The sequence below is a fragment of the Sebastes fasciatus genome, chromosome 24 (assembly GCF_043250625.1).
Source record: "Sebastes fasciatus isolate fSebFas1 chromosome 24, fSebFas1.pri, whole genome shotgun sequence".
NCBI classification, from domain to species: domain Eukaryota; kingdom Metazoa; phylum Chordata; class Actinopteri; order Perciformes; family Sebastidae; genus Sebastes; species Sebastes fasciatus.
In genome coordinates, this window is record NC_133818.1 from 15,197,135 (window position 1) to 15,224,485 (window position 27,351).

A 27,351-nucleotide genomic window follows, 5' to 3' on the forward strand; every position below is an offset into this window, starting at 1 on the left:
ATATGACAAAAAAGTCAAAGTGTATTATGTCATGAAAAACTCAAAAAAAAGTCATAGTATGTAGTATCATGGTATGTCATAACAAATGTCATGAAAAAGTCACAGTATAGTATACCATAAAAGGTCATGGACAGACTGCTTATGCCTGGAGACAGGAGTACAATAGATTAACTTTATGGTCAGAGACGAGCTCTATCAATGAGAGGGAGTTTATATTCAGGCCCAGAGTAAAGACGAGGTCAAGGGCGTGTTCTCGGTTATGAGTTGAACCAGAGACGTGCTGCACCAGGTTGAAAGAATCAGTAATGTTTAGGAATTCAGTGGCATAATGGTTTGATGGGTCATCAACATGGATATTAAAATCCCCTACAATGGTTTAAGGCATAGGCCTTATAGGCGGTTGCCTAGGGTACCACCTTCTGGGGGGTGCTGGTCACACTCTAAAAAATAAAATAAAGAAAGAAAGAAATAGACTTTTTACCCCTGTGACTCTCGTTAGAGGGAAACTGACTTTTAAACCACTTTTAAACCAACAATTCCAGGGACCAATTGTTTTATTTATATTATAGTAAATACAGCTATTTATGACAAAGCCATTGTGATGTGTGTTGCGGTTTCCAAATCTGCAGGCACAGCGGAACATTTTACAAAGGAAGAGTAAACTATATTAGACAAATATGAAGAAGTTATTGTAGCGGTGCACAGAATGATGTCCCACAGGCTCAGTCTGGTGCTACACATTTATTTAGGATGTTCTGCAAAATGTAAAATAATGCTTTAGGTTGACATCGCTACACAGTGCATTCTACTTCTAACTAGTACACAGAGATTCTCATTATCTCACGTATTCACAAGAACAGTAACAAAATGCCAGAAATGCACAAAATCAAAGATTACACCATCTCGAACTCTTTAGAGTGTCATATATCGAAATAATTACTGTTTAAATAACCTTAGCTCAGCAGCATAACACCATATTTCACCTTATTTCTTAATAAACAGTAAACAACAACATAAACAGTAATCATAGCAGCGGGAGGGCTCCCTCACACGAGGGCTCATTGTCAAAGCTCCCAGCGCCGCGCGCTACTACTAATGTTACCATGGCGACTGTAACCCTCGTATTAGCTGCTAGCTAACTGGCTAAATTGAAGCAGCAAAACAGACGCCAACACACGCTAAACATTCACTGAACTGAACACAGCGTCACCGAAGTACAGTGTAAACATTACCCTAACACAGAATTGCTAACTAACATCACCAGCTTACCTGCAAAATGTAAAATAATGCTTTAGGTTGACATCGCTACACAGTTTATTTTACTTCTAACTAGTACACAGAGATTCTCATTATCTCACGTATTCACGCGAGACTTCCCTGTGACGCTCGCTGGAGAGCCGGCCAGTGATGCTCACAGAGCGGCTGCAGAGCAGCAGAGTGGCGAGGGAAAGAGCAGCTTCTGACGGGGCAGAGAGATTCCTGATGAGACAACATGACACTTTTTTAACATTTCTCTAATATCTGGAGGGAGATCAGTCCTTTTGCTGTAACTGAAAAAGCAGTTTGAGTAAAGTAAACGTTGTGGATGAATGTTTTATATTTCCCGTCTCTCCTCGTTGATGATCCTGTTTGTCGGACTTCTTTATGAGCTGTCAGAATAAATAGTTTAAACCTGCAGTATCTTATAAAGTAAACAAACATAACATAAACAACAAAATCAAAGTTGTATTTTTTGATAATATTGTAATAGTGGTACAAGTTAGTTTTTTTGTCCTGTGCTTTAAGAGCTGGTTTGAAGGCTTAAGCCTCGTCTAGCATACTGCTAAATACATCACTTTAACTGTCACATACTGCATACTACTCAGGAACGCAGTATACAGTATGTACTGCATACTGCATACTGCGCTCCTGAGTAGTATGCAGTATGCGGTTTCGAATACAGCCACGGCTTCTGTAGCGACACTGCCACCTACTGGCGATCTACTGGCACAACACCCTAATAATGACACTGGCAATAAATAACACTGTACCCTAAATTATAACCACATTGAACTTGTCACGGCTCTGGCCTTGACTCCAGTAGTTTTCCAGTGTTCTGCTTCCCCTGGGTCTCCCCCTCCCCTGCCTGTCTGTGTGGGTGTGGCAGGGGCGCGGCTTCCTCATCAGGCACCTGGTCTCACTCTCCACTCTGCACCTGTCAACAATCACCTAATCAACCCACAGTACAAGAACACCAGCTTTCCTGCCAGTCCTCGCCAGATTATTCTGCCTACCATGCCAGCCTCCCATCGAGCCATCCTCACGCCGCCGCAGCTCATTCCTCCAGCTACTCCACCCTGCTCAACAGCCTGCCTGTCCCCTGCCTTCTACAGCGCCCTCACCACCTTTATTATAATAAATCCACCTGACTTTCAACCACCATCCAACTGTGTCTGTGTCTGCTTCTGTGTCCTAAACCAAAGCCCTCACAGTTATAGCAAATTATACCCTGACAGAGTGCCACAGACCCCTGTATTTTGAGCAATGCAAACTTTGTAAAAATGATTATGAGAGAAACAAACCTAGCTAGCAAGCCAACCTCTCCTCTATTTAATCTGATTTAATGATCCCTTCAACAGAGACTACTTTACAATATCTGCATAACAGTTCTATAATCACACTTCTTCTCTCAAATTCTTTAATGCGTGGGTTTGTCGCCCAGCGAAAGACTTCCAGCAGCTCTGTTCACAATGTCTAAGATCATGACAAGGGCAGAGCTCAATGCCACTGTAGGAAAAATACATCAACGTACAAAGAAAGTCACCCTGCTGGTGGAGCTAGAGGAAAAGTCACTGAAGTCAGTAGAATTCCTCCTCTGGGGACCATGAATCGCTGTACAAAACTTTGAACCCAGTCAATAGTTATTTCAGTCAGGGCCAAAGAGGTGGACTGACCAACCGACTAACCGCCATTGTCATCCCTAGAGTCATGCTGCTAGCATGGCCAAATAATTACTACAACAAGGACCTTATCTCTTGCTCTGTTTAAAGTAGAGTAACGGTGAGAAAGTTTACAATTAGTCCAAGAATATGCTCAGATTATTATGGGAAAAGGATCACTAGTGCAAAGTCATACCTTGATGCTGAAGGACCTCCGTATGCTCCTTTTATTCTCCCTGAGTGTGGTGGTGTGATGCAGCTGGTTATCTGCCTCGGTGCCTCCTCTTTTCTCCTGGGCCGATTGCTGGGTTGCCCTCCAGTGTCTGTTTTCTGTATCTCGGTACCGCGTTTGATCCCCAGCAGTCCCGTCTGCCCGGCAGCCTGGGCCCCATGTTCTGCACCCATCTGCCACCTCCCCAGCATGCCTCTCTTCTGGACAGTGATCATTAGTCTTAGAGTGACAGAGGATCAGGGACCTGGACAGAGTCAGAGAAAGTCAGAGGGTCAGTTTTAGGCAATAAATAGCAAGACTGAAAAACTGGAGTAATTCAGCTGTAAAGTGATGCAAGTACATGCTGTATATCAGAACTGATAACAGTACTCCAACCATTATGTTTGGTCATCATAAGGCAAAACTTAATCAATATGTAGCATATTCTAGACTATGAAATTACATTACAGTGACCAGCCATCACTCGCATGGTAATTACCATAGCACATGACCCTGACCTCCCCCTTAACCCATTTCTCACGCTACTCCCATCTGGTCTCAGATACATAACAGATGGAAAAAGGCCAGCCCGTTCTCACTCCCAACTCGTCAAATACCGACGCACGGAGGCACCCTTCAGCGTCTCTATGAGACACACCGGGCTTTCAACTAGGCTGCGCTCACACCAGATCAGACGTTGCGGCTATTCGCTGCAGGGTTGAGCGGCGGCGTGGGAGAATCATTTTGATGGAGCATTAACTGTGACGGTTAACGTCTTTTGGTCCCTCATGGTTGCACAGCTCTGGAATTGTTTGTTTGTCCGTTAGCAGGATTACGCCAAAAGTCCGCAATGGATTTGAATGCAGTTTTTTGAATGGAGTGTGGCACAATGAACAATCCATTAGATTTTGGTGGCGTTCGATTCAGGAATAATTTTAAGAATTCCGATCAGCCTGAGCATTAAGACGACGACTGTAGGTTCTGCGTTTTTTTCACATTAAACTCTGTGAAATTACAGTTGAGTTGGACCAAAGCACACTTGGTGATTGTTGGAAAGAGTAACAACGACGGGTTAGGTGAGTTTTATTTTGTTTCTGTCCAGTTTGAATGAAGTGTTTTACGATGCTCCGCTACGTATAGCTGATCTCAACATAAACAAAATACACGTGGATGAAGGTGCAAGCTGAGCGGAGAGGGAGGCGGAGGTCTGCGCTCTCCGAGTGCCATTCTAGTTTTACTGTAGTTTTGTTACGTAACTTACGTGCTTAACTTACGCAGCATAGCCTACCTATGTTACGTAACAAACATACTTATTTAGATTTTTGATCTTTTCCTACACCTACCCAAGTAAACCTAAAAAACTAAGTAAACCTACATCGGAAGTTTATTTTGAAAAGACACATGCATTTAATGAGCGGAAATTGTACCTTTCCTGGGAACAAGTTTGAAGCGTATAGTGCCGGTGACGAAGCATCGGTATTTGACGAGTTGGGAGTGAGAATGTGTTGAAAAGGCACAGCGTTTTAGCGGTGATGAATTCCATAGCTCGCTAATCACAATAACGCACAAGTTTTCCGTATTTATGTTGTTTGTTGTTGTATGTAAATGTACTTTTGCTCTGGAGGCACACACAAATTTCTCCTTTGGGGATAATAAAGTCGAGATGAAATGAAAAAATGCTTTTTTTTAACCCTTTCAGATCACCTCTCCGGTGTTGGATTTATTATGTACAAAAGTGCTTACAATAACCTGACTGTTGGATTTGTTGTGAATGGAGTGATTGCGAGGAAAGGGAGGTGGCAGGTGCTGTTCATTTTGCAAGGTCAAGAAGAGGAAGGAGTCAGAAGGAGATAACAAAGAAGAAGATATGCAGCAAAAACATCACGTGCCATAAGCTCATGAATTTTAATATTGTGTAAACCATGAATAGGCTGAATCAGGGATAGCTCGGGGTTCAGACTTCGCGAACTGACCCATGCACTGTATGTTGTCAGGGACACGTTGATTGAATCCAGATATCTGTAAACTCTTTTATTTTACTTATGCAACATTGATTGTTCGGAATAAATTGAATCATTATGCTTTAACTCATCTGTTTGGAAATTCTCTTTGTCACACAAGATTAACCAACACGTAACTGGGCCTTGACTTCATTAATCAGAAATAAACATTAATTCATTAATTCATTAAAATAAATAGTGAAAGTGTATAAGGGTTTAGAACATTATGATAGAAGTATATGATGGGCATCCCCATACCAACAACCAGACAAAGCTAAATGTGTGGCTTCAACAACAGTGTGTTGAACATGGACCCCAAAACAAAGAAGGGATTGTTCTTGTGACCGACGGTACAGCTTCCATCGCCGACCTACAGACGAGGAATCCACAAGAATGTGGCTGAGAAACCTAAACTTGAAGAGACCACCTAAAACACTGTAAGTGTGCTCAACGGAGGAAAACCTGTATCCTACTTCGTGGTTGGGCTACGAAAGAGCAGCGGAGGAGAGACGTCGGGTCCTTAAAAGGACTGATAGCAGAGCCAGGAGAACGTCAGCTATGATTTCATGTGTAGGGAGGATACAGCATTGTAGCGTCTGTTTAATGACAGCCAGTTACTTTTACTATTTTATGTACAGTTTAAATGTAAGGCAGTTTATGGGCAGCATTACACTAAAAAAAATAGCTCAATGCTTTGATCACATGATCCTGTTTGAGCTGTAAGAGGTGGTGTTCACACATGTTTTACTAGATGTTTTAATATGGAGAGAGGATTAGCGTACCGTTGGAAAACAGCGGTTCCGGCTCAGTGACGCGACACGACGGAAGTTGCGCCCATAATTCACGCAAGGCATCATGGGGACTAGGAATAAGGTGGATAGGCATCCTATAATATATTATAGAGTGATGCTACAAATAACACAGGAAAGCACTTTAAGTATGAACACTATATACAAACACACCACCTTAACCCTATAATGTTCCATTTGGAATATTATTGGAGTATTATAGGCCAACTATAGAAGATGCATAACCCCAAGTATAATAATATAGCAATAAAATCCCAGCTGATGATGACTGAAACAGTATAACATGCTTAAAAATCATACATAAATAGGAATAAGTCAAAAGAGATTGCGGCTTACACACGGTAACATATGAATAAGGGGAGTACTGACACTTATTTGTCTCCACTTCAAGCACTGAATGGAGGTCTGCCAAAGAGATTCTGTGATGATCTGACCCAGTGGCGGCTGGTGGATTTTTTTTTGGGTAGGGCCAATCAATTTCAACAAACATCCTAGTACGATTCAATGCAAAAAAAGGTATCAAAAACGCATTACTACTTTGCAGTTACATTTTTATCATTTATTCCAACACTGACATAAGGACATCTTATTCATGCAATTCAGTATGTTAATATAACATACGACAGATCATTTATAAAGGAACTTTGCTCTTCTGTCCTTCTGAGTGGCAAACCTCTCAATGACTGTGAGAGAAGAGAAGTGGAGAGAAGCGAGAGACGAGAAGACAAGATCACGCGAGAACTGACATGAGCCCTGACGAGAACAGAGAGAGACACACGTGAACGTGCGCGCGCACACCATGGGCCAAATCAGTTTGGCCCTCCCGGAAGTCTTTTTTACGGCGCTGATTGGATGAATTGTATGTCATTCATGCTTGTAATCATATATCTTTAATCAGTGATTGGCTGTACTGCTTATTAGACCCGCCTTCCTTGGGCCAAATCCATTTGGCCCCAGAAAGTGCACGTGCAGCAGAGCAGCTGAGAGGTGCACTAGCAGAGAGTTCAAGGAGGAAAGCAGATATTTGGCGCAGTTATCCTATTTTACAAATATTACGGGTATATTCCATAGGTCAAAAACACACATATTGACAATTTTTATAATTTTTAGAATTTTCATAATTAATAATTTTATAATTTTTTTTTTTTTTTTTTTTGGTGGCTCAAGGTGGGTGGGGCCAGGCCCCGTGGCCCTCTATTGGCCGGCCGCCACTGATCTGACCCTTTAAAGTTAACTCAGTTCCATCAACATTAAACACAGCAGCTGGTAATACTGAGAGAAAACATATCCTACCTCAGAGCTTCAGTGAAGAGAAGATGGTCCTTCAGTTGGTCTGTATACGCTTCCTCTTCTTCCTCCAGATGTCTTCCATTGATGCCACATATCTACAAGTGTGTGACAAATAAAAGTCTTAACATGCAACAGTAAAACTCATAATACACTTTTATAGAATTTATAGTTATATTTATAGTTAGTATTAACCTAAATACCTGGAGACTTCCATAGTTCCCACGATCATGTAAACACCAGTCGGTAGGTTGGCTATATGATGAAACACATGAGCCATTAAACTGTATTAACATCTACAATCTTACACTAATTGTGAGTATTGTGTGTTTTATCCTCTTTCTTTCCTCTTGATGTTGTTCCAGAGCCGGTACGCTTTCGCCAAGTGCTCATCCACAGGTGGCACTGATTTACCTCTGATATCAACAGCAGGAAAATTTTAACAAAAGAGATATAAAACGCCATGTTCATTCTCACAATATAATGTAATGTAACGTTACCAACTCAAGGCATATTGAAAGAGGCTGGCACACGGGTCTTGGTGCCTTCAAATGTTGTCGTGTTTAGGTAAGATAAGTGGAAAGTTTCTGAAAGCTCAGAGTTCACAAGTTGTGACGTGTTTGCTGACGGAGGCCACGGAAGTTCATTTTCCGCTGCATAATAAGTTAATATATTGTAATTTTAGTCGTATATTTGTGACCACTCTGTTTCCGTCCTCCATGTTGACCCAATTATGGCGCGGGAGTCGAGGTCGATGGAACAATTGAGTATTTATTTCTCATCTGTATAATGGGGCACACACAACCAGGCAGGTCAGGACTACTGTTAAGATGGTCGGCACAGCCCGCTCCAACCACAGCCTGAGAGTTTGTTTCTGCTGTAGGTTACATTATGATCGTATAGCAGGGCTGTGTGTTGGCAAGAATTTGGCAATACGATACGTATCACGATACAGGGGGAGCGATTCAATATACTGCGATACTGTAAGGAAGGCGATAAATTGCAATTTTTTAAATACAATTTTAGGAAAACTGTCGTAAAACACCATATGCATAAAACCGGTGTAAAAAAAGTATATGCAATCATTTATCACAGTCCCTGTAACATCCAGCATCACAGCACTACTTTGAGAGGACAGTACACTGAGAAGGTGCATCTCTTTGCAAATGCAAAAGTATTGACTGAGTTAATCTTTGCATGTAAACTATTAATTAAAAATAGATAGAGTGGATTTGAGAATCAATACAGTATCACAAAACATAATATCGCGATACTCTATATTTTCCTTACACCCTTCTAAATCCATAATGGAAAAATATTTCAATACAAAGTTATAAAATTACTTTGTTTACAATTGTATTGTAAAACATGAGCATAAAATACATAAAACCTCTTTTCACATTCCACACTTTGTCATTCACATACAGTCATATCAATGCTATCTAATCAAATGTGGTTTTAACAGCACAGCTAGTGTGTTTCTTTATCCCAAACTCTAAATGTGGTTTTCATTTCTCTTTAACAACAGAAGAGATTTACATAGAAATGGTGCTCTGCTGCCACCTTCAGGAGGGTTACAGAACACAGCAGGTTAACAGGTCAATAAAAGCCTGATAACAAAGTGAATTAGAGCCAAAATGAAGAAGCTACTTAACATATAGAACATGCAACTAACATCCCACACCTGTATGATGGGACACACACCAGCAGACAGGTGAGGAACAGCATTCAGATGGTCATCACAGCCCGCTCACACCTGGATGAAAGGACAGAAAGGTGCTGCATTAGCAACTAGCCTTATATAAACCCCTACGTTATGTTACCCACAGTGCACCTGCAGGTACTACAAAATAAAAGTCTAATTAACCCCTACGTTATGTTACCCACAGTGCACCTGCAGGTACTACAAAATAAAAGCCTCATAAACTCCTCCCTTATGTTACCCACTTGTTCGCTTGTTAGTTAATGTTGCCGTTGCTTCGCAGTGGAGTTCTCACGGCTTTAACCACTTGAACATCAAGCATATTATATATGTATTATAGATTATATCTTGTGTACAGGACTTCACGAGTTGTAAACACGAGCTCACGAGTTTCATTGTAATTCTCCCTACACACTTCCACTCCGTTTGCGCCCTCGCGTGGAGGGTCCGCCATTTTAAGTCATATTATAGTATGTCGAAAAAATATAATAGTATAGTATGTCGAAAAAAAGTCATAGTGTGTCGGAAAATTTAAAAAAAGTTATAGTAAATTGTGTTAGCTCACCTGGAAGAACAGATGCCCCGTGTACTCAGGTTGTAGTCCTCATTGCAGCAGGTTTGAATCCGACCTGTGGCCTCTTTTCTGTATATCGTCCTCTCTCTCTCCCTTTCACTAACTCATGAAGGCAAAAATTAAAAAATCGTAAAAAAAAAATAAAAAAAATAGTATAGTATGTTTAAAAAATTCAAAAATCATAGTATAATATGTCAAAAACAGTCATAGTATAGTATGATGAAAAAATAATAAATTCCTATTATGGTATGGTATGTTGTGTTAGCTCACCTGGTAGAGCAGGCGTCCCATGTACCAAGGATGAGTCCTTACCACAGTGAGATTGAATCCAACCAGTGGCTCCTTTTATAGTATGTCGGGAAAAAAATAAATAAAGTCCTAGTATATATAGTATTTTGAAAAAAAGTCATAGTATAGTATGTTGAAAAATGTCACTTAATAGAAATCTCTGTAGGCTATTATGTATTATTTATATTTGAAACAATCATGCATACTTAACAGTGTTTTCTTCTCCCTGACGCTTGGCCATTGTTCGATTAGCTCTTTATTCACTCTTTACTTTATTAGCATCAATGTGTGCACAGGTAATGTTCAGATGTTGTGATATGGTTTGCTAGAGGTAATGTTCTGCAACTGCATCATTCCAAAGGGATATTCACTCTAAAAAACTCGGAGATTAAATCTTTCTTTATTTGCAAATAGCCAGTAACATACAGTATATACAGAAGCTTACACCTTTGCAGAAATCTACCAAGTGTTGCCTTTCTTATCATACCAAGATTATTCATATGTAGTTGCAGAGATATTCTCTTCATTTTGGGAATGTCATTTTCAAGCAGGGGCCTGAGCCAGAAGGTTACCGTCTCTACACTGGTAACAGAAAATGAGCAAAACAAAGTTGTCACTCAAATGGTGATGAGCTTTCCTACACTGTGACAAGTGTGTGCGTTGTTCAAATTTTACTAATGTAGTGGCTGGCTAGTTAGCTTGCTAATTCCATTTAAATGCTAAACTGTTTGAATTGAGTGCACATGGGAGAAGTTTGCCTCTGTCAGAAACCTCTTCAGGTTTAGGCAGCAACTCTACTTGGTTAGGTTTAGGAAAAGATAATGGTTTGGGTTCAAATAAACCCTTTCTGACAGAAAGCCCTGAAGGCAAAGACTTCTCCCGTGTGCAAAATGAGCCGAACAGTCGAGGCAGAGGCAACGAATACTAGCCAATCACAGCACAGTAGGGCGGACGAGGCCCAACACTGGGAAAAAAATAACGCGTGGCACAGGCCGAGCAGAGAGGACAAGATGAAGCCTGACCTTCGGCTGCATTCGTTAAAAATCCGGCAATAAGGCACCTTCCTGCAGGGTTGTGCGGAGGCGTGTTTATTGGTGCTTTAGAACGTTAAAGCCGTGAAACAATCAGAAAATAATGTTTTATTTCTCTGATTCACTGCTTTGCTTTCACTAACGGAGCTCCCTCTCTTCATTCACTCTATAGATTGCATTTTTCATCATTTTAAATAAAGTAAATTATGATTACATTTAATTTTTTAACAACATTCCACCAGGAGCTACAGAACACGGTGGTGATAACGGCGACTCAACATTGATTTCTGAAGGGAAAAGCTCCACAGGTTGACTTCATGTGTCTGTGTTGAGCCATGTTATGTGAAAACTAGCAGGGTGACACATACACACGTGGACAGAATTGTTGGTACCCGTCTGTTAAAGAAAGAAAAACCCACAATGGTCACTGAAATAACTTGAAACTGACAAAGTAATAATAAATAAAAATTCACTGAAAATTAACTAATGAAAATCAGACATTGCTTTTGAATTGTGGTTCAACAGAATCATTTTAAAAAACAAACTAATGAAACTGGCCAGGACAAAAATGATGGTACCCCTAGAAAAGATGTAAAATAATGTGACCATAGGGACATGTTAAACTAAGGTGTGTCCTGTAAATAGCATCACAGGTATCTTCAAACTTGTAATCAGTCAGTCTGCCTATTTAAAGGGTGAAAAGTAGTCACTGTGCTGTTTGGTATCATGGTGTGTACCACACTGAACATGGACCACAGAAAGCTAAGGAGAGAGTTGTCTCAGGATATTAGAAGGACAATTATAGACCTTCATGTTAAAGGTAAAGGCTATAAGACCATCTCCAAGCAGCTTGATGTTCCTGTGACTACAGTTGCACATGTTATTCAGAAGTTTAAGGTCCATGGGACTGTAGCCAACCTCCCTGGACGTGGCCGCAAGAGGAAAATTGATGACAAATTGAAGAGACGGATAATACGAATGGTAACCAAAGAGCCCAGAACAACTTCCAAAGAGATTAGAGGTGAACTCCAAGGTCAAGGTACATCAGTGTCAGATCGCACCATCCGTCGCTGTTTGAGCCAAAGTGGACTTAATGGAAGACGACCGAGGAGGACGCAAATCATAAAAAAGCGAGACTTGAATTTGCCAAAATGCATATTGACAAGCCACAAAGCTTCTGGGAGAATGTCCTTTGGACAGATGAGACAAAACTGGAGCTTGTTGGCAAGTCACATCAGCTCTATGTTCACAGACGCAAAAATTAAGCATACAAAGAAAAGAACACTGTACCTAATGTGAAACATGGAGGAGGCACGGTTATGTTCTGGGGCTGCTTTGCTGCATCTGGCACAGGGTGTCTTGAATCTGTGCAGGGTACAATGAAATCTCAAGACTATCAAGGCATTCTGGAGCGAAATGTGCTGCCCAGTGTCAGAAAGCTTGGTCTCAGTTGCAGGTCATGGGTCCTCAAACAGGATAATGACCCAAAACACAGCTAAAAACACCCAAGAATGACTAAGAACAAAACATTGGACTATTCTGAAGTGGCCTTCTATGAGCCCTGATCTAAATCCTATTGAACATCTGTGGAAGGAGCTGAAACATACATTCGGAGAAGGCACCCTTCAAACCTGAGACAGCTGGAGCAGTTTGCTCACGAGGAGTGGGCCAACATACCTGTCGACAGGTGCAGAAGTCTCATTGAGAGTTACAGAAATTGCTTGTTTGCAGTGATTGCCTCAAAAGGTTGTGCAACAAAATATTAAGTTAAGGGTACCATCATTTTTGTCCAGGCCAGTTTCATTAGTTTGTTTTTTAAAATGATTCTGTTGAACCACAATTCAAAAGCAATGTCTGATTTTCATTAGTTCATTTTCAGTAAATTTTTATTTATTATTACTTTTGTCTGTTTCAAGTTATTTCAGTGACCATTGTGGGTTTTTCTTTCTTTAACGGAAGGGTACCAACAATTTTGTCCACGTGTGTACATCTGTAATAAACTAAAAGAAAAAGTTTTTTTTTGTTTTACATCAAACATCACATACAAAAGACAATATTAAGGAGCTGACTTTCCACCAAAATCCAGACATAATCTGTTTGTAGTTAGTTGAGAAACTGAAGCCTCAGGTTCAGGTTTTATCTACTTCTTTCTGTTTGTTACAAGCATAATGTTATAATATGAAAAACAGCTGGTATTGGTATATATATTGTATATGGTATATATATATTTAGTAGTATGTGGAAATTAACTGCAAAACTCCATCGTTCCACAGGGTGGAGCTGCAACAGAAAGCAAAGCAGAAACATCTATTTAAAGGTGTTAATCTACAGTTCTGTTGTCATAAACAGAACTAATCTGCAGAGGCACTTTGGGTTCAGAATATATGAATGAATGAAGACAAAGTGAAACCCAGGTCCAGGTGGAGGAGGTGGTTGAGTGTGGAGCAGAAGGAGTGGAGGAGTCTCAGTGTGTCTGCAGAGACTGTGCAGAAGGACAGAGTCCAGATACACTGATGATACTCTGTCAGGTCCAGAGGAACACACAGGGATGATGGTGGTTAGAGATCACTATATCCACCACTCCCATCTGATGAGAGAAGAAGAAGACAACAGAAGTCATCAATAAGTGTTTACAGAGACTCCCTTCATCAGCTGTCAGTCAGCATCCAGTATAAAGAGCAGAAGGGACTTCAGTCTGTGTAGCGTAGCCAGCTTCCTTTCAGCTCTCATGTTAACGTATTGGAGTGAACACACTGAGCTCAGAGCTCACAGACCAGAGGCCTGTACTACGAAGCCAGTCCAACACACCCAGGGTATCTTCTCCTTATCTGGTTTAACTAACCCCTCAACCAAGATCCCGCTAAGCGGTCCTATGACAGTTGTTATCAACTCGGTAAATCAACCCAGGGTTTCTCAGTCTGGCTATGAGCGCGTTCACATAGAAGGGGCGGGGTTTGTAGCACATGACCAATCACAGACATGGACCAGTCTACGGTCAGCAGACTAGAACTGATTACACGCGTCTTCCATTAAATCAATGTGTTGATTAGATGTGTTCTTATAGAATAGAATAGAAAATACTTTATTCATCTCCTGGAGGAATTATAATACTTTAGTCTTATTCTTTCAGCTCCAACCCCGGCGGTGTGAAACAGACTTAGGAGAAGGTAAATAATAAATCTATAAACATAATTCACAGCGGTAAGCAGGCTTACTTTCACTTCTTCTAATCACCCACAGCATACATAAAAGTATTGGTAGCAAACTAACCAAGGCAACACATTCAGTCTGAGGGACTGTAGGAGCACGACTCTGACGTGTCTCACTGCAACATACGGCTCAAGAAGCTGATTCAGATGAGTGACTATATGAATATCATATATGAATATATGATAAGAGATCATGTACTGATTTTGTGTTATTGTGGTTATATAAATGTCATTTATGTTCATTTCACACCACTGGGTTTGCACCTGAGAGAAGAAGGCTACATTATTGTCATACAGGTCATAACAGTACATGTGATCACATTAACTCAGCAGAGTACACAAAGTAGTTCTAGTCAGATCTCTGGTGCTCTAGACGGGGCAGTGATATTACAAGTCTGTTCATTTACACATTCACACAGTCGGTGACCTTTCTGCATGTGTCAGTTTAAACTGTGTTGCTTTTAGCCTGGATTATGTGTTCAAATTCTTTGTCTCTGTGTAATATTATCTTATGATCCACACAGTGGAAATAAACTGCTGAGAGCTCTGAGAGCATCATTACTGCAGAAACAGAGAGCTTTTCACTGCCCACTTTAATGATGGATTTACTGCTGCTAGGTTGGTTTCAGTCACATTTCAATGTTTCATCTACTTTTAAATATTACATGACAAATATGTAAATATTAGGGCTGTCAATCCATTAAAATATATAGTCGTGATTAATCGCATGATTGTCCATAGTTAATCGTGATTAATCTCAAATTAATCGCACATTTTACAACCTAAAAATCACAAGTTGCGTTAAAGTAAATTAGTGGTGTTAAAACGATCTAGCGTTAACGCGTTATTATTGCGTTAACTTTGACAGCCCGACTAAATATGGAGTCTTTTTTGGACAAGGAGATCAAACAGAGCGTTTCAGACAGAGGGTGTAAAGAGGTGCTGCAGCACAGCCGCTAGAAGAAAAGTAAAGTGTTTTTTGAACATTAAAGCATGTAAACATGTTCTAGTAGAAACCCAAAATACAAGTATGAACCTGAACATCAGCTTAACAGGTCCTCTTTAAAGGTCCTACATGTTCATACACAGACTGAACAGTAAAACCTCAGCTGTGATTACTGGACTTCAGCTCAGGTTCTGGTCTTTATAAAGACCACATGGTTACTAAATGTAACAATGGTTCTATGATGGTTCTATCTCTCAATGAGAGAACACACTTTCTGATCAGATTTGATGGTACGACAGTTTGATGGATGAGGACCACTGTCTCTATACATGATGTGATGCTGTCAGCTGTAATCCAGCTTTATTTCCTGGAGACATGAACACAACAACAACATCTTCTTCACATCGACTCAAACACATGATCACAACAAGCTTCTGGCTGATCTGATTGGTTGACTGTTCTCTCTCTGTGTGTCACTGTTCTCCTCTCACAGCTTAACGGAGGAAACACATCACAACAATACTGCTGAAACCAGCATGGACCGACTCCGACTGTCTACTGACCTCAGAGTCTCCAGTCTGCAGTGTGGACTCTTCACAAGATCAGACAGCAGCTTCACGTCTGATTCCTTCAGGCCGTTGACTCTCAGCTCCAGCTCTCTCAGATGGGAGGGGTTGGACTTCAGAGCTGAGGCCAGAGAAGCACAGCTGATCTCTGACAACCTGCAGTTCCACAATCTGAATAAAGAATAAATGGAGATAAAAATCACTTTATAATCCAGTCAGATGTGTTCAGGTTTTAAATGTGTAGCTCAACATCACTATGTCCTAATCAATGATCTTTTCCCTAAAATGAGTAGAGTGACTTTGTCATTGTGTTATTGTGGATCATCATAATGTCAGCCTTCTACAGACATCATCCAAATGTCACCACAACATTCATACACCTGTTCATGTCAACACACATCAATAACATGCTGCTGATCTCTGTGTTCATCTATGTGTGTGTGCTGAAGGATCAATATCGATGATCAGACATTATTTGTGGAACATGTTGAAACAATCAGAAACCAGAGAAATATTTCTACTTCATGAAGTAAACTTGATCAATTCAGAACAAATATTCAGGGTTCCTACACATTTTACATTTTACATTCCAGACTTTTCCAGACTTCTCTGTAGATTTTTCAGACCATATTTGACTTTGTGACTCGGGGTTCAGAGGACGCTGTTACAAGACTACAGCCCCCCCCCCCCCCCCCCCCCCACCATGGTTGAGATGTCAAACCATTTTCCTCAAAGTTTGCATCCAGCTCTCTTTTCCCCATTTGTAATTGTTAACCAACCAGGCTTTGTGTTTGGGATCATCAAGCCAGCCCTCAGAACACTTTACTCATCGTGGTCGTTCAGTCTACAGTCCTACAGAGAAAGCTGGACGACGTTCTGCTGTCAAACATCCTGCTCTAGGTGAATCACAATGATGCCGCCCCTCTATTAGCACCAGGGACAGACTGGGACACAAACCAATCCCAGGACTTTGAGACGGAGAGGTGTCTTATGTGAGCGGCCGGAGGGCGCGAGACGAAACATTGTGGGTTAGTAATTTTACCACTAATAGAGTTTTAGTGGTATAAAGAGAATGTGATGATGATGAAGAAGACCTTCAAGACTCTTCATCATGGATGACACCTCCTCAGTTTGTATCAGCACGTCATCACTGAATCAAAACCAGACCGGCCAGCTGGAACACTGGTCACAGTTCATCACGTTCATGATGTAAATGACTGAGCCAATCAGATTTCAGCCAGAACGAGGATCAGTCCAAATTAGGAGGGGCCGCTCGTCCCCCCCACTCAATATGTAAAGTATTAGATTGTCCCAGTCTGACAGGCAGCGTTCTGCTCTGTGCCGTCTGCCTGCAGTTACCGGTTACTTTTTATTATTATATAATTATTGTTATGTTGCTCATGATGAATAGTTGGCCCATATTTGGCTGCCAAAGTGCCGCCCTAGGCGGTTGCCTAGTTGGCCTCTATGGAGGCGCCGGCCCTGGCTGTGACGTACAGGCGTAGAGGCAGCTCTGTAGGAGTGTGCGTTCAGTCAGAGCCTACTTCCTGTGCTGCTTTCAACGACATCAAGCTCTCTCTGGCCCGCGCTCTCTCACACAGTAGTAAACATTGTGGCTGCACCGGCTGCTCCAAACACCATGAAAAACACTCTGCTTGTATGATCTATTTATTTTAGAAATTCTGAATTTGATATCTTAGAAAGCAGAATAGGGACAACAGTCTGGAAACAGACATGTTTTTCCATTCTCTCTTTTCTTTTTTCCATACTCATCCAGACCTGGAAATGACTAAAATCAAATTCCATACTTCTCCATACTGCGTAGGAACCCTGAATATTAGTTGAGAGGATCTTCTGTATCCAGATGTGACCATTTACCAACAATGATAAACATTCATTTACTTTAACAACTAACAGTGGACATTTTCTACACTTTCTTTAAGAAACACAAGTCTTTTGTGAGTGCAGACTAGATTTAGTTTAAGAAACATGAAAATATGAAGAAAAGGACATTAATAACTTTATGGATGTAAGTTATGTTTGTACATAAATCAGGTTCAATTGTTAATTCAACATATAAGATCTCTAATAGTAACAGAGAGTCAGTGAACTGACCTCAGAGTCTCCAGTCTACATTGTGGATTCTCCAGAAAACCACACAGGACCTTCACTCCTGAATCCTGCAGGTTGATGTTGTCTCTCAGATCCAGCTCTCTCAGATGGGAGGGGTTGGACTTCAGAGCTGAGGCCAGAGAAGCACAGCTGATCTCTGACAAACTGCAGTTCCTCAATCTGAATAAAGAATAAATGATGAAGATTAAAATCATTTTATAATCCAGTCAGATGTGTTCAGGTTTTAAATGTGTAGCTCAACATCATTATGTCCTAATCAATGATCTTTTCCCTAAAATGAGTAGAGTGACTTTGTCATTGTGTTATTGTGGATCATCATAATGTCAGCCTTCTACAGACATCATCCAAATGTCACCACAACATTCATACACCTGTTCATGTCAACACACATCAATAACATGCTGCTGATCTCAGTCAAGTCTGGAATTAGAGGATCAATATCAAATCAGACTTGTTGGACTTCATTACTTCATTTATTACATGGCCTTCTTCTCACTGTATCTGCTAGCCTAGCAGGTTTATGTCATTTACAGGAAAGGTCCACATTTGTTCAAGTGTGTCTGTAAACAACAGCCACATGTCATATGTACATTAAAAGAGTTATTGGTGGCAGTAATCATTCCTCCTGTGAAGTGGTCCCTTCATAACACAACTACACTGTAAGAAATGACTTCACAAGTTCAAGTGAAACTAATATGAAGATTCAGCAGTCTGAGTCGACAAATCAAAGTTACAGACTGTTTAGTACCAAATTCCCTCTTTGAGTTACTATTCCTCCTGCAGCTCAACAAGGAAACTGTCAAACACAACATACTGACTGGATACATACTAAGGCTGGGCAATATATCCATATTATATCCATATTGTGATATGAGACTAGATATCGTCTTTGATTTTGGATATCCTAATATCTAGGGTTGTCAAAGTTAATCGTTTTAACGCCACTATTTTCTTTAACGCATTAATGCAATCGATCTTCCGGAGGTTATAGCGGCTCAGTTTTAAAGCTAGAGTGAAGATACTGGTATCATAGGAAACTGGAAAACCTGATGAATCCATCGGTACCAACCATGTCAAACTAGCTCGTCGGGAAGGAGGTTAAATAACGCTCCAAACTTACTCTAAAGTTTGGCAAGGAAAAACTGTCATGGCCATCTTCAAAGGGGTCTCTTGACCTCTGACCTCCAGATATGTGAATGTAAATGGGTTCTATGGGTACCCACGAGTCTCCCCTTTACAGACATGCCCACTTTATGATAATCACATGCAGTTTGGGGAAAGTCATAGTCAAGTCAGCACACTGACACTCTGACAGCTGTTGTTGCCTGTTGGGCTGCAGTTTGCCATGTTCTGATTGGAGCATATTGTTTTATGCTAAATGCAGTACCTGTGAGGGTTTCTGGACAATATCTGTCATTGTTTTGTGTCTTAATTGATTTACAATAATAAATATATACATACATTTACATAAATCATATTTGTCCACTCCCATGTTGATAAGAATATTAAATACTTGACAGATCTCCCTTTAAGGTTCATTTAGAACAGATACAAAAATTGTGAATAATTTGCGATTAATCGTGATTAAATATTTTAATGGATTGACAGCCCTAGTAATATCGTGTTGTGTTGTAAGTGTTGTCTCTTCCTGGTTTTAAAGGCTACATTACAGTAAAGTGATGTCATTCTCTGAACTTACCAGACTGTTCTAGCTGTTCTATTATTGGTCATTTACACAAAAAAATATTATATTTGATTTTCTCCAAGTCACCCAGCCCTAATACATCTAACTCAGACTGCTGAAGCCTCTGATTAGTTTAAGATCAACTTTACAGGTCATTTTACACAGAACAAGACTGTGGATTTAGTCCTCATCTCGTAACACTCAGGTTATACGGGGGTTGCTTCACAGACAGAAGGAATGATGACAGACATCAATAACTCTTTGAATGTACATATGAACATGTGAGTATTGTATTCAGATAGACTTGAACAAAATATGAACCTGCAAAAAGGTTTCAGATGCAGAATATTTATTTGGTTTTTGCTTCAAATAATTAGACGATGCTGACATGAAAACAGATCACAGTTAGATCTGCTGTCAAAAAGAACGTGGGAATAACTTAGAACCATAGAGACCTCTGATTAGATGGTGTCGTTCATAATCATCACTTGTGTGCCTTTAAGTTGGTGCAATACGTGTTTGTTGAAGAGTGCTGCACCTTTAGACATGTTCAAATAGAGCGCTACAGGAATGAGTCCTAAAACCCAGAAATGAATTAGCATTTTAGCACTTCCTGTTCCCTCGTCTGGAAGTCAATGGGTTTTTAGTTAGATGGCTGAAATAAGGTCTGTGTTAAAGGTCCAGTGTGTAGGATCTGGAGGTATCTAGTGGTGAGGTGAGGAGATTACAACCAACTGAAGCCTCTCCTGTGTGCCAAGCCTGTTGGAGAGCTACGGTGGCCGACGTGAAAACGTGAAAGTCCCTCTCTAGAGCCATCTGGAGCAGAGCCAGTGTGTAGAGAGTGTGTGTACAAACTACACAAACTACAGTCAGTGAACTGACCTCAGAGTCTCCAGTCTACAGTTTGGACTCTTTAGTCCAGCAGAAAGCAGCTTCACTCCTGAATCATGCAGGTAGTTGTGACTCAGCTCCAGCTCTCTCAGATGGGAGGGGTTGGACTTCAGAGCTGAGGCCACAACTTCACAGTGAGTATCTGAGAGTCTACAGCCATAAAGTCTGTGATGACACAAAAATTACAAAATATACATTATTATGAAAGAGGACAGTTTATATTTACTTCATGCATTTGATGACTAAACAGTTTGATATTTACTTCTTTGATTAACATTTACTCCTCACATCAGTGGTTCAGCTAATCTTATCTCACTGGTTGACATGAAACAATAATTCTCATCACTCTCTCTCAAACCTGCAGACTTTTAATCTTTGTTTTTCTTTAATCTTGCAGATGAAGAGAGAGAACATGTAGTTACATTGAGGCTTCCCTAATGTCCAGTCTGTCAGTGTGATCTGATCCCAGGTCTGTCTCCACAAAGTTAGCATGAGGCCTTCTTGATTAGAAAAGCATTTTTAAAACTCAGTGAATAAGTAATAATAATACAGTTGATAAAGATGACCTCTCTTTGCTAGCTACCTGCTGCTTTCAGGTTCACGTCCATAAATGGGAAAATTAAACAAATCGCTTGATAATATTAGACCTGTACATAATTAAACATTCATATAACTAGATATTTTGATGACTGCATGGCGTTTTGTCATTAACACTCTTTTCTGAGCATCAAACGTATTCAGCTCACAAACACAATGAATGAACCAATGAGGTTGCATTATTTACAACATAATGACATCAGAAAGATGATATCAGTGTATCAACATTAAAAACATAACATTGATCTTTGGTTTGTATAAGATCTCTTAAAAAGTCTGAATTCTACCATTCTGCTGTTATATATTCATCAGACTGCTGTTATTGGTGGAAGCTGTGTATTTCCTGTTACTACTCTTCTCTACAGCAACAAGAGAGAGAAACACCAGAGTTTCCTTCTGTGAGTAACAGAATAAAAGGAAAGACTTTGAAACAGCTCAAGAACATCTGTGACAAAATACAAATACATAATTATGTAATAAACACGTGGAACATTTATAAGAATATTATATTTATAGAATAATTTATAATGTGTATATTTGAAGAACTAAACTACTAATCTACACTGATCTATAAAGTTAATCACATCTGGACTTACACAGCTTTTCTGCAGTTCCTCACAGCTGGAATCAGTCTCCATCGTCCCTTCACTGATGTATTGTACTTCTGCAGGTCCAACTCATCCAGAACCTCCTCTGACATCTGCAGCATGTAGGCCAGAGCTGAGCAGTGGATCAAAGAGAGTTTCTTCTCTGATCTGTTCTCTGACTTCAGGAACTCTCGGATGTCCTGATGTACCGAGTGGTCGTTCATCTCCGTCAGACAGTGGAAGATGTTGATGCTTCTATCAGGAGAGGTTTTGGTATCATACATGTTCATCTCCTTCAGGTTGTTGATGGCTCTCTGGATGATTTCTGGACTGTTGTCTGTCTGACCCAGCAGACCTCCTAAGAGTCTCTGGTTGTACTTCAGAGAGAGGCCATGAAGGAAGCGAACAAACAGGTCCAGGTGGCCATTTTTACTCCTCAGGGATTTCTTCATGGCTCTCTTCAGGAAGTCCTCCAGGGTTGAATGAACATATTCTCCTCCCAGGAAGTCCTTCAGTACCTCTGTGTTGCTGTTTGTGTAACAGTGGAACATGTAGACTGCAGCCAGAAACTCCTGAATACTCAGGTGAACAAAGCAGTAGACTGTTTTCTGGAAGATCACACACTCTCTTTTGAAGATCGCTGTACAAACTCCTGAGTACACCGAGGCCTCTGTGACATCAAGACCACACTGCTCCAGGTCTTCTTGGTAGAACATGATGTTTCCTTTCTCCAGATGTTCAAACGCCAGCCTCCCCAGCTTCAGAAGAACTTCCCCGTCAGCCTCCGTCAGCTCCTGTGGACTCGTCTCATGTTCCTCACCATACTTCTGCTTCTTCCTCTTTGTCTGAACCAACAGGAAGTGTGAGTACATGTCAGTCAGGGTCTTGGGCAGCTCTCCTCTCTGGTCTGTAGTCAACATGTGGTCCAGAACTGTAGCAGTGATCCAGCAGAAGACTGGGATTAGACACATGATGTGGAGGCTCCTGGATGTCTTGATGTGTGAGATGATTCTGCTGGACAGCTCTTCATCACTGACTCTCCTCCTGAAGTACTCCTCCTTCTGGGCGTCAGTGAAGCATCGTACTTCTGTTACCCTGTCAACACATGCAGGAGGGATCTGATTGGCCGCTGCAGGTCGGGAAGTTATCCAGACGAGAGCTGAGGGAAGCAGATTCCCCTGGATGAGGTTTGTCAACAGCACGTTGACTGATGACTTCTGGGTGACATCAGACACAACCTTCTTGTTCTTGAAATCCAGTGAAAGTCTGCTTTCATCCAGGCCGTCAAAGATGAACAGAACTTTACAGACAGCGAGCTTCTCTGCTGTGACCTTCTGTAATGTTGGATGGAAAACATGGAGCAGCATGAGAAGACTGTACTGCTCATCTCTGATCAAGTTCAGCTCCCTGAACGAAAGGAGAACCACCAGACTGACATCTTGGTTTTCCAAGCCCTCTGCCCAGTCCAGAGTGAACTTCTGCACTGAGAAGGTTTTTCCAACGCCAGCGACGCCGTTCGTCAGAACGACTCTGATGTGTCCCTGTTGGTCAGGTAAGGCTTTAAAGATGTCCTGGCACTTGATTGGAGCGTCATGGAGGCTCTTCTTCTTGGAAGCTGTCTCAAGCTGCCTCACCTCATGTTGGGTATTAACCTCTTCACTCTGTCCCTCTGTGATGTAGAGCTCAGTGTAGATCCTGTTGAGGAGGGTTCCACTTCCTGTTTCATCCGTTCCTTCAGTCACACATTCACATCTCCTCCTCAGACTGATCTTATGTTCATCTACAACCTCCTGCAGACCTCTATCTGCTGAAAGAGAAGGACAAAAGTTAAAAAATAAAGAAGATGTCTGTCTGCAGCTCTTCATCTAAACAGCTCACTGTGGCTGTTCCTTCCTCACTGTAATATTTAAAACTGATATACTCATCAAATAATGCAGAATATGTTCATATCTCGTTGTGTGGACATGTTTTTATTGAACAGCATCAATAACAAAAGCCGGGTTTCCACCAAAAGTTCCAGGGACTTTTTAGTCTTACTACTTTTAAGGAACTAAAAGGTTCCTTCAGTCCACTGTTGTCTGTTTCCACTACAGTTTAAAGACCTGTGAAGATTCAGCAAATTAGTCCTCTGATGTATGAAAAAGCAACATGACATGTGACGAGAGCTGTTGGTGGTCGCAGCAGTAAACACACTCTGCAGTCTGCCGTTCAGTGTGTCGTCCGTTTCATCTAAAAAACACGCTGGAAAAAAATAAACATTAGGTTTTATCTCACTGTGACGACATTTACTGCACGTTGGATGTAATGAATGAAATGCAGAGGAGGAAAGTGAAACTAAGAGCGTCCGTCTCCACAGTAAATCATGTTGAGTATTTGAGGGTTATTTATTTATGTCTCTTGTTTTCTCTGTCTTTTTGGCTGGACCGCAGACGGCCAGCCCTACAACCCTAAAAGTCTGTCACTGAGTGATGAAGTTACATGATTGGTCGTCTGAGTGTCGGAATTTCCTCATTGACCTCTGGATCGTACGCCAATGTTGGTGTATGTACAGACGTAGGCAAAGTTGTTGGTAACGTTCCGTTAAAGAGAGAAAAACCCACAATGGTCACTGAAATAACTTGAAACTGACAAAAGTAATAATAAATAAAAATTTACTGAAAATTAACTAATGAAAATCAGACATTGCTTTTGAATTGTGGTTCAACAGAATCATTTTAAAAAACAAACTGATGAAACTGGCCTAGACAAAAATGATGGTAGCCCTAGAAAAGATGTAAAATAATGTGACCATAGGGACATGTTAAACTAAGGTGTGTCCTGTAATTAGCATCACAGGTGTCTTCAAACTTGTAATCAGTCAGTCTGCCTATTTAAAGGGTGAAAAGTAGTCACTGTGCTGTTTGGTATCATGGTGTGTACCACACTGAACATGGACCACAGAAAGCTAAGGAGAGAGTTGTCTCAGGAGATCAGAAAGAACATTATAGACCTTCATGTTAAAGGTAAAGGCTATAAGACCATCTCCAAGCAGCCTGATGTTCCTGTGACTACAGCTGCTCATACTATTCAGAAGTTTAAGGTCCATGGGACTGTAGCCAACCTCCCTGGACGTGGCCGCAAGAGGAAAATTGATGACATATTGAAGAGACGGATAATACGAATGGTAACCAAAGAGCCCAGAACAACATCCAAAGAGATTAGAGGTGAACTCCAAGGTCAAGGTACATCAGTGTCAGATCGCACCATCCGTCACTGTTTGAGCCAAAGTAGACTTAATGGAAGACGACCGAGGAGGACGCAAATCATAAAAAAGCGAGACTGGAATTTTCCAAAATGCATATTCTTCTTCTTCTTAGTCCTCTTGGCCCCCTTGGGAGCATAGGGCGTCCACCATGGATCTCCACCTCACTCTCTTCTGTGCAGTGGTCTTTGCTTCTTGCCAGGAGGTCCCGATCTTGTTTAACTCGTCAAGCATAGACCGTCTCCAGTTGTTTTTTGGTCTCCCTGGCTTCCTCTTTCCTTGGGGGTTGTAGTCCAGAGATTGTCTTGTTATGTTTGTTTCTTGTTTTCTGAGTGTATGCCCGATCCATCTCCACTTTCTGCATATTGACAAGCCACAAAGCTTCTGGGAGAATGTCCTTTGGACAGATGAGACAAAACTGGAGCTTTTTGGCAAGTCACATCAGCTCTATGTTCACAGACGAAGAGATGAAGCATCCAAAGAAAAGAATACTGTACCTAATGTGAAACATGGAGGAGGCTCGGTTATGTTATGGGGCTGCTTTGTTGCATCTGGCACGGGGTGTCTTGAATCTGTGCAGGGTGCAATGAAATCTCAAGACTATTGTCGTATCTATCCTGCGACAGTGCTGTTGAAGTGATGAGGAAGGATGCTCCGAGGACACTGTTCTTGCTGGTATAATAGAGTTTATTACAAACAAGCAACACATGTCATAACGGACGTCTAGAGCGTCCGGAGGTCTCAAGTCGAATCTGAAAGTCCTGCACTTCGGGGCTCTCGTGCCTCCTTATATCGGGCTCAGATGTTATGCAACATCTGTCATGCAACATGTGAGCTGAGCATAAGAACATGTGTGTCCTACATGTTTATCTTTCGACCCCTTGACTTTGGTCCGACCCTTTGTCCCTGTTATGCTGTTTACCCATGTTTACATTTAGGGGCCCCGCTGTCTTTGTGTAACTCCTGAGCATAAAAACATGTGTGTTTACATTTAGGGGCCCCGCTGTCTTGTGTAACTCCTGAAAATATACCACACTATCAAGGCATTCTGGAGAGAAATGTGCTACCCAGTGTCAGAAAGATTGGTCTCAGTTGCAGGTCATGGGTCCTCCAACAGGATAATGACCCAAAACACAGCTAAAAACACCCAAGAATGGCTAAGAACAAAACATTGGACTATTCTGAAGTGGCCTTCTATGAGCCCTGATCTAAATCCTATTGAACATCTGTGGAAGGAGCTGAAACATGCATTCGGAGAAGGCACCCTTCAAACCTGAGACAGCTGGAGCAGTTTGCTCACGAGGAGTGGGCCAAAATACCTGTCGACAGGTGCAGAAGTCTCATTGAGAGTTACAGAAATCGCTTGATTGCAGTGATTGCCTCAAAAGGTTGTGCAACAAAATATTAAGTTAAGGGTACCATCATTTTTGTCCAGGTCAGTTTCATTAGTTTGTTTTTTTAAATGATTCTGCTGAACCATAATTCAAAAACAATGTCTGATTTTCATTAGTTAATTTTCAGTGAATTTTTATTTATTATTACTTTTGTCAGTTTCAAGTTATTTCAGTGACCATTGTGGGTTTTTCTCTCTTTAACGGAACGTTACCAACAACTTTGCCTACGTCTGTATATATGTCTATGGCTTGAACGGCCAGTTGAGTGGAGCAGTGCGTCCCCTAGTGTCCTCGCAGGACCTGGTGGGACTTTTATGACTTTTTATCTATTGAAAGAACAAGTAGTGTTTCAGACATGGACATGTCAGCAGACAGATGTAGAGTCTTACTTTGTACAGTGCTGGTCTGACCGGCTGGCTGCAGTCCAGCTCTGGTTCTGGATCTTTGTCCACACTGGGGACAGGAGGAGTCTCCTGATGAAGCAGACTGGTCCCAGTACACAGCACAGCAGGACAGCTGGTCCTCCACAGAGACATCACTCCTCTTCCTGTGAAGACATGTCTTTATAACTAAAAGGCTTTGTTGATTGGCCGACACTGTCTCAAAGCTCAGATGGTCACAGGGAACAGTTAAAGTGTTGTTACTTTTCTGTTTGAATTCAGCATTCAGTCTGTGATGACAGTGATCCTTTTATTTCAACTCTCCTGCTTTCATAAACACTAATGAGCTGAATTTTACTATCTGGCTGTCTTATTAACCTCTTTACAATCCAACGGACGATATTCTGTCTTTCAGAGGTTGTAGCAGCTCAGTTTTAAAGCTAGAGTGAAGATACTGGTAACATGAAACTATAGAAAACCTAAAGAATCCATCGTTACCAACCATGTCATGCTAGCTTGTCTGGAAGAACGCTCTGACCTCCAGATATGTGAATGTAAATGGGTTCTATGGGTACCCACGAGTCTGCCCTTTACAGACATGCCCACTTTATGATAATCACATGTCATAGTCAAGTCAGCACACTGAGAGCTGTTGTTACACGTTGGGTTTCAGAGGGGTCTCGCCTCCGTCGCCCTCCTGATCAGTTTCTCCTGTCTGTCCTGTCCCCGGGTCGTACGCCTGAGTTTTCCTGCCCCGTCCCTGTTCAGTGCCCGGCCGCTTGCCCCTTAATCCCTCCTCCGGACTCCCTCCACCCACCCTGATGGAGTTTATAGACTCTGTTTTAGGGACGTCTGGGATCCGTCCCTTGAGAAAGGGGGGGACTGTCATGGTCTTGGGTTTTG

At 41.3% G+C, this 27,351-nt stretch overlaps 1 protein-coding gene and 1 long non-coding RNA gene across 2 annotated transcripts in view; one reads left to right on the top strand and one right to left on the bottom strand.

Annotated features, from left to right (window-relative positions):
- Positions 1 to 27,351, bottom strand: part of LOC141762853 (uncharacterized) — a 500,458-nt gene that overhangs the window by 357,990 nt on the left and 115,117 nt on the right. Inside the window, 1 exon segment of the mRNA XM_074626949.1 lies at positions 17,657 to 17,833. Within this exon segment, the coding sequence (XP_074483050.1) occupies positions 17,657 to 17,833 (177 nt within the window).
- LOC141762901 (uncharacterized) overlaps positions 11,078 to 27,351 on the top strand; it is a 182,662-nt gene continuing 166,388 nt past the window's right edge. Inside the window, exon 1 of the long non-coding RNA XR_012592928.1 lies at positions 11,078 to 11,128. This is a non-coding gene — a long non-coding RNA (uncharacterized LOC141762901). The remainder of the gene's footprint in view (positions 11,129 to 27,351) is intronic.